We start from the raw sequence: 15,600 nt of genomic DNA on the forward strand, positions 1-15,600 counted from the left end.
TGAAAAGTGTGGCAGTTACATGTATGAGGTTCATCAACGTGCCTGCCCAATTTTTTATGTTACGTCGATTTGTGATAAATAAACAAAGAAACACTGGTTGGTTGAATGCCAATTTATAATAAATAAACAAAAAATTGAGGCTTCATAGCACGCCATGCCAAAATTTGCATCTTTACACGCATGAATTGCCGCCGAAAACTGCATACTTTCCAGTCCGGCTTATTTGTGCCACCGTCAAGTTACTTCTGTCAAAAAATGAAACTCAAAAGAATTTCACTGCACTTGCAGTGTTTGTATGCGTGTTTCTTGTGACATGATTTTGTGACCCAGAAACGTCAAAGCTGACATTTACATCTGTTTGCCTGTGGCTATATTTTGTTAACATCGTATAAAAATAAACGTTCTGATTTCATGCCATTTTAATTATATCTTCGAGTTACTGCACCTGTAATCATACAACTACTACAGCAGTATTATAGGCCTACCAGATTAAATTCCAGAACTAAGCTAACCCAAATCTACAATCTGAATAGTCAGCTACTTAGCTACCATATAAACTCCTATTCGTAATCTAATTCACTAACTCTGAATTAACCAAAAAGCAGCGAAAAGTTTTCACATGCTTTCCAGTTTCCACACGATTACAACCGCCAACAGCAGCTGTATAATTTACCTAATCCATGGTAGCTTTAAAATTCTGAAATTCCCGAAACACGCTTCACACATCTGCCGATAAACCACAAAATCGGGTTGGAAAGCTTAAAGAATAGATACAAACCTGTAATCGTACTGTAACAATCATTTCCGAATTAGGCTACCAAATAGCTCAAGCAGAAACCATAACGGTGCATAAAGAAGTTTATTAAACTTTATGGGTCTCCTGTGTACTTTATACTCCAACTTGGAAGGTCTGAATGGGAATAAGTTAATACCAAGGAAAATTATAAAGTAATAATTCCTAATTAATCTTGATATAGGAGTACAAAAGTAAAGGAGATCTAACTAACCTAACAGCTTTTGTCGAGCATTTTTTGTATGACGTTTGACCAAACTAAAGCTTTGATGAGTCAGTTCGCACCTAAATGACGTATTCACTAAAATAGTCTACGCCAATAGAAAACAAACAAGCGAAATATGACGCCACACGATGACGGACAATCAAATGACCGAAGCGCGTGATGATCCACGACTTTGTGGTGCATGAATCCAACCGTATACCAGTAACTTGAGCCGCATCCATTTGCTGAAAAAACTTCCAATTGAATAACTTAGTAGGCCACATACTGATAAATAATTTAATAAATCATAACAAATTACAAACAGCTGGCATACAAAATTACAAACTTTCCAAAAATAATTCACATTCATTGCAAGAAAACAGACACCAACAGTTCACGAAAACCCAATGCCATTTGTTTAAGAAAACTACAAGCCTACGTCTTGCGCCAAAACAAAAAAGTCGGTTTAGTAAGAAAAAATTGTGAGAACTAGCATCCTTTGTTCTGGCACTTATAAATTTTGTCAAGAGCCAAATATTTCAGCAAGAGTTTTTCGAGGAGAGCACATAAATACAAGCGCTTACATACACCGGATAAATTCTCCAGAGTGCCGCACAAAAGACAACGGCTTAAAAACAGAAATTTTTTTGACAACTTTTGTAATTTGGCACCCCATTCGTCTACTTTCCGCCCATTCAAATGGTCCAGAGTACGGGAATTTTTTCCCATTGGAATGGCAGGAAGAATGCCTTTCTTACCCTAGAGTAAGATATAAGCCTTTGGAATGGGGAGAGTTTTACTTCGGCACAAGTATGGTTTGTGAACCCCATCCGTCTATTTTTTCCACCCATTAAAATGGACCTGCTTTCAGCAATTGGGTCTCCCACAAACCATATTTCTGCCGAAGTACACATCTCCCCATTCCAAATGCATGTATCTTACTCTAGGGTAAGAAAGGCATAGGCTACTTCCTGCCATTCCAATGGGAAAAAATTACCGCACTTTCACCCATTTCAATAGGCGGAATGCAGACGAATCGGGTGAATTTGGGTTAGTTAGGGAACTAGCCTAGTAGGCTATCTCCCAAACTAACCCAAAACCAAAACTAAAAATTGCCAAAAAGTTCTAGTTTTTTACGGAATTCTTTACGGCTTTACGGACTACGGCTAGGTATTAATAAGTAAGTTGTTGTTCCAACGTTTCCAGCATTGAAATTATGGCAGCCTAGTTGTAGGCCTATAGTCTTTTCAGATGTTTATGTTACGTGAATTTTATCAAGTATTAATTGGCACGGTGGTATAGTGATCTCAGACGATCGAGTGGAAAAAACTCTGGTCACTAAACAAAGCTGTCAGGAACTGAAACTCATCGTCGTTTATATTTTCATTGCCGTCGTCGGTTGCTAAATTAAAAATGTAAAGGCTATGAGTCTATGACTATTGTCAAAGCCGTGGGCAGTGCCGCTATAGGCCTACCTAGGCATACCATATTTTTGTGAATGAAAACCGGGACAAACCCGTAAAAACCGGGACTGTCCCGGCTAAAACGGGACGTATGGTAAGCCTAGCTGTACCATAGTACCGAATTACTGTACCGCGGTACTTTTTCAGTACCGATACCGGTATCGTCGGTACTTTTGAAGTATCGAATCTTTGTACCGAGTTACTTTTTTCTAGAAATTTCAGTCGGTCCTGGTATTCGGTACTTTCACGTGATTATTTCAAAATTTTAACAAGTATGTTTTCAAAAGTACATGTGAATTAATCCTTAATACCAATTTTAGCGTATGTTGCTGTTTTTTAATCTAGAAATGTCAAGTAAAGTTGCAAGCGATTAAGATCACATATGTTTTGACCTGGAGTAAGCTTTACCGGGGGCATAATAGCGCAAATAATGCATTTGCAGCAGCATCTTTTACAAAAAATGTACCGGTACCGAACTAGTTTTTTGAAGTAGTACAGAATATCGGAACCGTAGGAACATTTTTGGCCAGTACCGGTACCGTTACCGACGGTACTTTCAAAGTACCGACTGGTCCACCTCTGACTATTGTACTGTTTATTTTACACCATCAACAGTGCGGAACGAAAGTTAGGATACTAACCAATGTAGTTATATCACAATAAAACGTGTCGCATGAATGCATTCACTTAAACGACTTCTAATCCTTTTTCATCTTATCTTGTTTTGTGGTTGTCGTTCTTTTTAAATCGACATCGATGGCAACCCTGGTTATAGCCTATATGCGGACAGTATTGCAGTTGAATAGGCTACTCATATTACAAGAAGTGCGATGTGCATGGAAGAACCACAAAAAAAAACAACAAACGAAAGGGAAGTGGTAGTAACTTTGCGCCATAATGTTGCAATATGAAACTGAAACTCACATCGAATAACAGAAAAAATTTTGCTGTCAGAAGACGACGCCTTGCTTACAGAACTTTGACGTGGATAGACATCTTAATACTGTAATTCGTTAAGGATTAGAAGTAAACAATATGAATATACAGTATTTCATCGAGTTGATGCATTGATAAAATTTATTTGCAAAAATCATTAAATTCTTTGAAAACTTTTGCGAATATATTGACGACAATACTTGGAGCATTTACCTGTTTGTTGTGCTCGCACAACAGTGTTGTAAAACATTACGTATTGGCTATTGCAATCAATCAACTTTTTTGCGTAGAATACATTTTCTCTTTTATTTTGTACCTTTCAAATAATCGTATTGTGTTATAACCTGGGCAAATTCCGAAAATCTCAAATTGCAGCTTGGAATCTCTGAAAGTTTTGAAGTGCAGGTACTGTCTCTATAGCTACGAACGTAACTAACTTAAGGTCTCCAGACGACTGGAAAAATTATACAATAAACCTCGTTTATTTGTTAAGAATTTGCGCATTATAAAAGCAGAGATAACAAATACATAAAATCCAGTTAAATAAAAGACGCGATCTCCATGGGGCTCAAGAATCCACCAGTTTTCCTCAACTTGAAAGGTTACGTATGGCGAAGAATCAATGTTATGCAAAATGATTATTTGGCGATAACGCAGCCTATGACATGTACTACTAGCAAACACGATTCAAACATTACAAAAGTAGACTCTAATTACTCAAACCCTAAGACAGATAAAAATTGAATCCACTAAATCTACAACTACGCCAGATGAAGGTTGTGGTGTAACTTCACAAATACGCGTCAATAAAAATCAATAGGATACGTTTCCTACCGTCAATGTCATGGTGACGCGAAAGCGTTAATCTGTTTGTAGGTTACACGCGCATAAATTTGTTAACACTGAAAAATAATTAATTGGAAAAGAGAGAATACATTGATTTTCAGCAATGCATACAATGGTAGGAGCAAAAATTTAGACTGAAGAAGAAAAAGTGAGTGTTTTCTTGTAATTCAAATTTACCCTCGCACCTTAATAGAATCCCTCCTCGTAAAACCGGGCAGTACTTGACGATTGGTAGCACAAGACACAAAGATAAAAAAAAAAACATACTGAATCTCATCGACCATGTTTCCTGCTGCTGTAACCTTTTCGTGCAAAGTGATAAGAGAGCACAGTTTGTGTGGTGAGTACAAGCAACTACTTTAGGTTGCTTGCACTGAATGTACGGCAGTCATGATGGAATCGAAAAATCGACGGGAAATTAGTTGAAAGCGCAATAACAGTAACGTTTAATAGACGCGTTTGCAGTTCTCAGCACATCATTATCAAGCATTGTCAGGCTGAAATCTGGAATAAAATGTCAAAGAAGTTAATAACGTTAACAACTAGATGAATAATAGAAACAAAGCCATGGGTGAAAGGGACGAAATATTCATTTATCACTTAATTTATCATTAGAACCGGCAATTCTTTGAAAGGAAAGTGCTAGAAGAAATCTATTTCTGGAAGATACCATATTTACACAACAGCAAACTGTGGTTATAATTGAAGAGCAGCAAATCTTATAGAAACCGGTCACCAACCCGCAACGTTGGTCTTCGAATCGAGACGACTGCATCCTGAGAATTAAGGAGAAAAAATCCTCGTCGGGAATGGTTGGTGTCGGGAAGGAGTTGGACGAAGGTGCGGCGCTTCTCTGATCATTTAACCTGGTTCCCTGGAAGATGGAAGAAGTGTTAAATCTTTGTATTCGACGATGCCATTTTACAATACTGCGATAACTTGTCAATGTATGGATATTACTACGTTAGTGTTTAAAAACGTTCGATGCGCAACTTGTTTTAAACTAAAGAATTTAATGCGTAGCCCCACCCTAAAACAGGAAATTCCCAGTCAATAAATTGTTTAGATTCGAAATTTTCACACACTACCGTTTCGAAGTTCGCAGTAACAAAGGAAATCCGGTCATGTACGTTCAACGTATGCAAATTTGAATGCGTCGGTAGAGTGTTAGCTATATAGCTACATATTGATATTAGCTATATCCCGATATTTTCCACTTGGGCATTTACGTTGGGACAGGGGTGGGCGAATTTTTAAAACAATTATAACGCGAAATTTCACAGTTTAATAATTTCATTCTAGCACCTAGTTTTAGATTGAGACAAACGTGGATGATTGGATATCTCACTGCTTTCATATCAAATGTTTTATTTCAAAAAGAAATTGTTCAAGCTTTCCACTCGCACTTTCAAGCAATGTAAATAAAAGCAATAATGCACGCGTTGCCATATTCAATAAATTTAATAAAACATTGAAAAAATATTACCTGACATCTTATAAGATTATCGAAGAAATTATCGTTCAGAGACCGGTGGGCGTTCTCGGCTCCGTGAGCGTCATTGTTATTGCGATCAGGCTCTTCACGGTCGACTACAACTTCATCTGATGCATAAGGAATTTTAAAAGTTGTTAATTCTTTGTGAAAACATTTGTTGTCGTGGTGCCACCAGTTTATACACAACAACAATTTACTTGAAAAGTTACTAAAATCGTAAAAGGAATTGAACAGCTAAATCCGTTAACTTCACAAAAAGGTCAACGCGATAATAAAAATGAAATGTCGTTAACAGAAGTGGGTGTTTAGAAGACTTACTAATGCAACAACCTTTCACACTAATAATATATTTCCCCTACCAGGCGGAACAGATGGAAGGCTGTTCAGGCTCGCCTGTGTGATACGAAAACCCGGCAACGACGATAAGCTGACTCGTTGTTCGTTGAGTCGTTTCGACTGGGAACGAGCCAACATATTGATCATATTGCTCATTTTTTCATGATGTTCTTCTGTTCAGAGTATAAGGAAAATATGACTTCGGGTACAAATATTGCTTAGAATAGCGCATATAGAGCCGGACTTAATATTATCACTAACATGATCAAAAATACGGTCATATATGTTCAGAGTCACATAGTCACATATAGTAAATGACACTGGAGTTTTGCGAAGTAAAACAATCACTGTCATTAACATCATAAAATACACCTTGCTCTTGTTCGTTGGCGGCTTCTTCAGGTCTTCTACCATTCTCCTGCTCCTGACGAAGAAACTCTGGAAGGTCCAGCTCCTCGTCACCTCGCATCTCCGCTCTCTGGTCATCCATCCTCCGTCCTTGCAGACGCGTCAGGAAATCGAAGAATTTATCGTTGTCAGGAATACCGTTTGCGGGCTGGAACAAACACGGCTAGTTGCAACCATTCGACGTGAAAAGACGCGTGCCTGGCTCGTAAAACTACGTCCATTATCTTTGACCCAAATGCTAGATTGTTTACTTACAACGTTGTGATTGTGTATGGCGTTGGAATCAGCAACATCGAGCTTTCTATCGCGACCATTTCTTGTTGGCTGCAAGTCGTTTACATGAGCAGCCCTGTTTCCATTTGTTAGACCCACCTAGAAATGCAACCTACTTAGTTTAAAGCGAAATGGTAACGTTTAGTTTAAAACGAAATGGTAACGTTTAGTTTTATGCTTGGCTTCTATGCTTGTAGTTTTATGCTTTTGTGTTTTATAGGTCCACTGCAAGGAATTGTTTTTCTTTAAAAATTAACAAAGATTTTCATACTTTGATATTTTATTGAAAACTGGGTGAAGCCATGTCAATCAATTGCAAAACCTCACATTTTTACCAGCTTTTTATCTGGGCTAATTAATAGTTGACACGTGAATTTGTTTGTTTTTGGCATCTAACGTAAGTTCTCTTTGACTTCTTTTCTTCTAAAGTTGACTGATAAACAGTAAATACAAGAAAATTGCTTGCACTTGCGAAGTGCTGAATGCTTTCTGACTTTCCACGTGGAGCATAGCTGTGGGGCAAAACATAAAAATTTCTACTTAGGCGCACTCACGAGAAAATGTGCCGCACTTGGTCACATGACCATCGCCACGGAAGTGTCGCACAAGCGGTGTATGTTAAGGGCCGACGCTTGACCGCAGATCAAGCCGCATAACGTTGCACAGCCGCCGCAAACGGTTATGTGTGCAGCGGGCTTTATGCTTACGCAGTACACAGTCACACGTCCAAACATACTGCATTTTGGTCCCTAGTTAATGGGTTCATAGGATGATTAAATACATCAGAAGCCTTTTAACATGAAGTTAAAGGGCCCCATTTAACTACTTAAACGAAGTTAAAAAAATTGAAAAAACTAATGCACAGAGGTATTTTCCTGGGATCGGTTAAGTTATGGGAAATTTCAGTTTATAATAAACTGAGCTCTCGAGCTTCAAATGTAAAAACAAAAATACTTTTTTTTAAAAATACAGCGCTTTATAGAAACATTTTTGCAGGAGTTTGCACAATACACAGAAATATACAAGAAGCAAAAAAAAACAAACCTGAATTTTTGTGGGGAAAATGTTACGCCCTTTGTCAGATCCCACACTGGTCTTTCTAGTATTCTAAATTAACAGCGTTGCATTGAACAGAAGTACCACTCAGACATGTAATTAAAACTCTGTTAACTGAACAACAAGTACGAAAACGCATAAATTTACCAGTCATGCATTTAGCTGGGAGTTACTAAATGCAAGTGACTAAGAGTGAGCATTAACCTACAGTACCTTGTCTTGCTCTGGTGTGAAAGAAAGAAGCTGCATGTTCTCCATGCTTGCTCTTCGAACCCTCGGCACATCTTGGGTACTTTCCCCAACACGACTGATCAGATCACTGAGAAGTTTCTCGGCAGTTGCTTTGCCTGCTTCATCTCCGATCTACAAATAACATTAAGTTAATATTGAAGTGACGCGTTTAAGTTTCTACCCAGAAGTTAATTGAAATTGTGATTTTATTTTCGCCATCTGCTCAATTGTATTTGTCGGTTAAACGCAACCTGAGAAAAATTTTAACCAGTCTAATTAGACGATAAAATGAGTAAAATCATACAGTTTAAATTTGTTTTACAAACCGAGTAACTATGAACATTTCTTTGTGTACAAGACTGAAAAATGTCAAAAAAACGGACAAATACAGACAATTTTAACTGTCAAGAGTGTTTATGTTAGATAATTAATTTATATACAAAATGTCAACAGCATATATGAAACTGAGATCACCAAGCAACACACAGCAGAAAAGTGAATGCCTTATTTATGAAGCAATAAACCAAGCCAAAGACCCAGTAAAACAAAAACAAACGTTAATTAGAGCTACAAGCAACATTGGGCAGAAAATTAAGCTCGGCTGAATATAGTACATTTTGCTCCATGAGGTCAACAGCAGTTGTATTTACGACTTACTTCGGTTGAAATTTGAAGCTGCTGTTTTGTGAAATCCATTGCTTTGTGGTAGTTTCCCAATGACGTATGAGAATTACTGAGCAACCAACAAGCTCTTGCCACACCCACTCTAAATACCACATTTAAGCAAGGTTAAAATATGTCAAGCTTTCTCTAAGCTGATGACAATGGCAGGAATTAATATACTGTAGAGTGTGGATTACACTAAATTTAGGCATTCAGTAAAATGACATTACGCCCTTTCTGGTGATCAGGAATATACATGCTGGGAGTTAATAGCTATGAAAAATTACAATTTTTGGCACACCAAAAGTTTAAGAATCACAGAACAACAATCCCCAATCTTGTTGAAATGAGCTGTTGAAATATGGAGTGCCTATTATTGCAGTACATTAAGTATGCATAAACCATAGTTTGCCTGTTTTTTAGTTAAAAGCTTATTCTGTTACCATTGACCAAGAAAAGTTTCATTTTGGTGAAAATACACATGTGACTCACCTGTCATTCAACTCTTCAGCTATCTGCTTATGCCTCATGTGATACTCTATGGCATTTTTGAAGTCGCCAAGCAAAGTGTAAGTTGATCCCAAACTGTAGCAAGCCTGCGCTTCAAAAGCTGGGTCGCCCAGTTGTCGGGATATTGAAAGAGTTTGTCTGCAAGTCGAACAATTTAATACTTAACAACAATTGCTTCAGACATGAATGCATAATGAAATTATTATGGAAAGATTTTCAAAACCTTCAAGAGTATTCCGGTGCTTTACTAACAATTCCAGATGTAACAATTATGGATGTAAAAATATCTAATACAAACTTACAAGTATAATTCAATAGCAAGTTGAAAATTGTGAAGTAGAACGTGTGTGTTTCCAAGGTTGGTGTATGCTCGGCGCTGCGCGGCTTTGTCACCGAACTCTTTTGCAATTGCCAGTCGCTGTTTATTCAAAGTTTAGTTGAAACAAAACTAAAGTGAAGCACTTACAAGGAAAAATTCAACCCCCGGAATAAACTGCCAAACAGTGACTTGTAAATTTATAAAATTACAAGATACAAGTATTTTACATTCCATTCATTTAAATGTATATATATATACAGCAAAAGTATAGTAGTGGCCTGAAGCTATATGGGTAAGGTACATCTTGTATGTTAATTGTTAAACTGTGAAAAAGTCATTTACTCTTAGTAATGTTACAAATTATAAAGCAGTCCAAATTTTAGGGAAGCATTAACCAAGAAAAACAAAATAATCAAAGCACGCAGGCCTAATTTTGACAGTTCAGTGCATAGTCAGAACATTAGTTTGATTATAAATATTTTAACAGAAGCGCTACAAGAACAGTATATTCATTTAGCAAACCTCTGTGTGGTAGTTCACTGCTTCTGTGCAGTTACCAAGCAGGTAATGGGTGTTACCCAGACTACCACTGACTTTTCCTTCCGCTGCTCGGTCCCCAAGTTGTTTAACAACAACCAAATTTGCACTGCACAGAAAAAGACGCCGTAAAACGCAGTCTATTTCTTAATTTGACATAAAACTGAAAAGAAATAAATGTACTTGTAAAATTTAACAGCGATTGTAAGATCAGAGACGGCATTTGGATCCTGTTTCCCGAGACTGTCAGTTCTCTTACAGTTTTGTTTTCCTTTCAAGTGATAGATATTTGCCATGTTATAAAGCGCACGAGCTTCTTCAGACTGTAAAAATGTAATTTGCCAATACTGTAATTTCATATCAGAAACATTCAATTGTGCCACAACGCAATGGGTACTGTATGTCAGAAACTACAAACGATTAATCGACAAACACTTGTGTGAGGGGTCTGTCAAAACAAGGAAATATAAACTTCCTTTTATATAGCTTTTTACCTTAATTGACAGTTCTCGTGATATGTCGAGATGACGTTGACAACAAACGATTGCTTCATCATATCTTTCCATCATCTTTAGTGTGCTTGATAAATTACCACTGGCTTTTGCTTCACCAGCTAAATCGTTGATGGTTCTATAATGGTAAATATACATACTGGTTTATATTCCCATTATATGTTACATATTCATAATCATATGTAGCACACTAGCATTGCACATATCAAAGTAATACGTATATCTTTAGCAATTTTACCAACTACCACATTGGCAAAGAACCACATTTTTCAAAAAATCAAATGCATTTAACGCTTTACCTGGCCAACGTGCGATCATGACGATGATACTGCACTGCTTTTACGAAATCACCGAGAGAGATGTAAGCATTGCCAAGCTGGCAATAGATTGCACTCAACACGTTGCAATCATCTATTAATAATGTTGTGCAATAATACTGTCTATCCTTCATTTCTAAATACATTTCTTCTGCTGTTTTATTTATAATCTACAACTCGGGGAACGAAAGTTATAAATACCTGTGCCCAAATTGACAGCTTCCTCAAAGCACTGCACGCCAGCTGCATGATCGCCGTTTCTACAAAGTCGCTCACCTTCAAATGCAAGCCCAATACAACCAGATTTCTCCCTGGAAGCCATTCACTTTAATCCCTATACAACTTCATTCATTATCATTGCAATGTAATTACTTTGGTTTCTAATTTTGCCTGAAAATGAAGGTGACATAAAAGTAAAATATAAAAATAAATTCATTAAAGAACACACATTAGGTTAAAGGTCATTGGCAATGGCTAAGCATGTATTAAATATCAGCAGAATATGGTTTGAAAAATATCTTAAATCAAAGTGAAAGGCCAGTGCTAATGCAAGTTAACCTTACAATACATCCAAAAACCAAAGGCGGTGATTATGATGTCAAATGCATTCTTCATGATTATAATGGCTGATATTAAATTCAAGTAGATATGCATGAATATATTGATTAATATTGTTTACAGACTTAAACAACATGTCCACATTCATGCTTTATCCTGCTATCTTGGCTGTTTTGCTTCTACTGTGGATCACTAGATGCATCAAACATGTAACTTAAAGAGCACTTGAATTTTTCTATGTGATCAATGTAATTTTTAATTTTGCCCTAATAAACTTCCACATTTTGTAATCACCTTGGATATACAACAAAACAAAAGTTGTCAAAATGTATGATTCCCATCTGCAGTGAAAATCAGCATTTCACAAATGAATGTGAAACAGTGGCAGCTTTAATACATAGAGTAGACTAATAGACCAAGTTACAGGAGGCAATAGCGGTGTCAACATCTCACACGTGCATGAGGCTTGTGTATACGCACTTTGAATTTTTGACACATATAAGCAGCCATTTGCAATAAGTAAACAAGGTGTGCTTAGCTTATTGAACATCAATTACAATAAATAATCAAAAAATTCAAGCAGCAGCGCAAATATTTTGCCTTTGCTTGCTTGCGTACAAAAATTGACATACTTTCACGCACCCACATACGTTCTGCAAACAAGTTAATTTTGTTTGAAAATGCTGTGCCCGTGTCTAAAGTCCAGATTGCATTGTGTGTAAAGTTAAACATTATAGATAAGGTAGCTTATACATAACAAAAACAACATATTTTTGCAGCTGAAATATCTTTCAAATGCGACAAAATTTGAAGTCTGAACCACATTGGAACGTCTGTGAAGTCAATTAAGGATCAACTGCTCCACCAAGCAATGTGTGAGTAGTAGTTAGGCTATCACTTGTGCCAATGGTTGTGCACTAACTTTTTAACAGTCTGTAATTTGCCATATAGGCTAGCTCTAAAATGTAACTGCAAACCAGCTGGGTGAAACCAGCATGGAATATAATTATAAGAATGTAATGTAAGATTTGTGTAGTTTCCGTTCATTCACATCCAGTACGAAATTTTTTGCTAAAATACATAAAAATAAGAAAACAGCATTTCAAAACAGCAGTTTTTGTAAGGAAATTAATTTGCTAAAATACTTCTAAGCAAGATACAGACCGCAAGCACTTAAGGCACAGCAACAGCGAGAAGAAGTATCAAGTGAGAACAATTTTTAAGCGAGAAAAAAATTGGCAAGCTTGTTGAAGAATCTCATGCATAGGCCTACATGTGACCAAAGTCAAAACGATACTTTGAGATGAAAAAAATTACTGGCAATTTTTATAATTTTCCCAGCTAGAATGAGATGGATAAACAAATACACTTTAAATTTCAAAATATCCAATATAGGTCTAGTAATTAATTTAATGTTGTTTGCATGCAAAAATTTGTTCTATTAGCTTATTGCAAATATATAATCATTTAGCATACCCTGCATAGGCTAATAATTTGTAGATGATGGTTAAAAATGAGCCGGCAATAAATTATATCAGTAATAAATAAAATAGGGCTACTGAACTGATATCTGAGATACTAAAAATAAGCTAGAAGCATTTGTTAATTTAGAAACATTTTTGCCAATTATTTTAATTTTCTGTTGTTTTTCTTTAATACCGTGTATTACATAAATAATAAAATAAATACATAAAAAGAAACAAAATTTAAAGAAATGAGAAAAAAATGGGAAATAGCGGAGAAGTGCTCAACTAAACAACGTCACATTTGAGTAGCTGGGGTCGAGTATACAAATGCACTGTGGTTGTGCACTCGACCCAAAATAGTCTTTTACCAAGACAACTACTGAAAAAGCGTACCGATGTCACTGGTAACCCTCCGGCCTCCACCCTGACATGGGAGTCTAAAAATAAAAGGGACCTGAGACGTCAGAAAGATCTGACTTTGCTTTGTTACTTCGCTAAATGCTCCCAAATAAAAGTGCCTATTATGCCGTTCAAACCTAACTAACTCAGTCACGCAGCGTCACAGCCCTTTGTTATCGGACTGCAGAGTATGGCCGTTTTCAAGAAGATCTTGAGTGCGCCAAACAGCCAAAAATGACAAGTGCAGTATGCAAAAATGCTGAAACGCATTGTACACTTATGTTCACAATTACACAGTTTGACTAATTCATTCTGTAAATCAATTGAGCATTGAGTGCACACAAGTTTAAAAAATAACGATTAACGTCGTAACTTTCGCTCCGCACAGTTAATGGCGAAAAATAAACAATACAACAGCGCACCTTAAGCGCGGCACTGAAGTTCATGAAAATCATAATTGAGTGCGCTTGAGCCAAACTCTGCAGACTGGCTTTCCAGGCTTTGCTAAAAATCAGAAGATAGGCGGCTAACTTAGGAGAGTGATTTAGCCAGTTGTATGGCCTATAGGCTATGCCTGAAGACTGAACCAACAAAATGCAAAAATGGTTTTATCCTGGAAATTCCTTTTTATTTTCGGAGCACGCCAAAAGCGGCATAATTTACGGAGTGTCGGAACGGAACGAATTACAGAATATCTTAAAGACAAGTTAATTCGTGACTTCAGTCTTCGTAGTATTTAGTTTTATTTATAATTTAATTTATTTAAAGCTTAATTTTGCATTTAAACAGCAAAACTTAGCATACAATCAAAAATTGGCATCCTATTTTTGCAAGTTTAAAACTGAAATAAAAAATGGATTGCGTTACAAATACGTTTTTTTCTATTAGTTTTATTGAAGTTTGTAAAAAAAAAAACAATGAAAAGGTATGAAAGAGCTTCTTTCATAGAAAGAAAGAAAAGCATTTTTGTAAAAATTATTTTGTGCTTGTAAGTCACTAGTTTATGATATGTTGACTTTTAAGTGAAAAACTTAACGCGACATGAAGGTTGAAGTAAGAAGTTTTGTAATTCCTCACTTCAAATAAAACAATCAATCTGCGCTTGTGCAGTCTATTCTAAGATTTATTCTTAATGCTTGTAAGAATGCAAACTTTCTCTAAAAATGCCGCTTTTTAGCCCCATTAAGATTAAACAATTGAAAGTTTAAACTGAAACAGCAGTTTCACGACATCATCATCATCACCATCATCATCATCGACATCACCTACAATCATAGACTACAATCCAAAGCGATCTAAGCCGCCCAAGCTCGATGCTAGCAGTGGTACACTCTAAGCCAGGGGTTCCCTACTGGGGGTACGAGATTGAACATTAAGGAGTACGAAGATCCTTGGGCCACAGAGCAGCTTTTCAAACAGATTTCGCAGTACAGTTTTATTTTGGAATTGTAAATGATATTATGCCATTACGGTCTTTGCTTTAAAAAAAAAAACAGTAAAACAAAAAACAACTACTGAAAGTAGGGGAAGGCGGGAATAAAATCGAACCATCGTTAGAGCGAATTTTATCAATGAAGCAGCAACAAATATCTAACTGAGAAGTGACAAACAAAATAACTGACATTTAATTTCTTTTTGTGATTTTTGCATTTTTGTGTGAAATACCGGCTTAACGTTTAATTGAGCTATAAAAGCAATTTAATTTAGCAATATAGGCCTATATATGAAAAATTCCATCAGAATTTTTTTGGGGGTACGAAGAATGCTTTGACCTGACAAAGGGGTACGAGCAGCAAAAAAGGTTGGGAACCACTGTTCTAAGCGAATCTGTTTTCGATTTCGTTCTGTTTTGAGCAGCCGTTCCCGGACCGTCAATACAGTATTAACAAATTTGCTGAAAAAAGTGAAAACATCTGCTTAAATTTCTCTGCAAAATAGAACTGGAAGTTTTGGTGCAACCATTGCATTTATTTCGCCTCGTAGCCTACTTGAATCGATTCATTGGTGTAACTTACCTGTTACCTTGGTTAACTTAAAATTTCTACGTTTTTTTTTCAACTGGAGTAGGATAACATCGTAAAGCCGAGTAAATTTTTCTCAGGTTTGGCCAATAAAAAAGTAAAAACATCGAGTTAGATTTTTCAGCAGAATCGATTGAACTTTTGCTCGTTTCAAGATAAACATGTCACTTTTGAACGATTTCTTTGGCTATGACGGTGTCATGGCAAATTTGTTCTGGTTGCAAGATTTGTTCCGGGCATCGTGACGTAGAGATGT

The 15,600-nt window shown here is 36.6% G+C and overlaps 1 protein-coding gene across 2 annotated transcripts; it reads right to left on the minus strand.

Moving 5' to 3' along the window:
- Positions 1-3,860: 3,860 nt before the first annotated feature.
- Positions 3,861-13,886, minus strand: LOC143469123 (G-protein-signaling modulator 2-like). 2 transcript variants are annotated; one of them, XM_076966694.1, is made up of 16 exons: positions 11,102-13,886; positions 10,883-10,994; positions 10,566-10,701; positions 10,255-10,394; positions 10,057-10,180; positions 9,518-9,633; positions 9,198-9,353; positions 8,700-8,808; positions 8,025-8,174; positions 7,800-7,862; positions 6,738-6,854; positions 6,447-6,630; positions 6,098-6,244; positions 5,730-5,845; positions 4,984-5,117; positions 3,861-4,747 (listed from the first exon to the last, which is right to left on the minus strand). In XM_076966694.1, exons 1-16 carry the CDS (start codon positions 11,220-11,222, stop codon positions 4,726-4,728), a joined length of 1,947 nt encoding a protein of 648 aa, XP_076822809.1. In that variant the 5' UTR covers positions 11,223-13,886; the 3' UTR covers positions 3,861-4,725. The 2 variants fall into 2 exon arrangements, with proteins under 2 accessions (XP_076822809.1, XP_076822808.1); XM_076966693.1 differs by having other exon boundaries at positions 6,098-6,247; positions 11,102-13,882.
- Positions 13,887-15,600: the final 1,714 nt, after the last annotated feature.

The sequence above is a fragment of the Clavelina lepadiformis genome, chromosome 8 (genome assembly GCF_947623445.1).
Source record: "Clavelina lepadiformis chromosome 8, kaClaLepa1.1, whole genome shotgun sequence".
In the NCBI taxonomy this organism is placed as follows: domain Eukaryota; kingdom Metazoa; phylum Chordata; class Ascidiacea; order Aplousobranchia; family Clavelinidae; genus Clavelina; species Clavelina lepadiformis.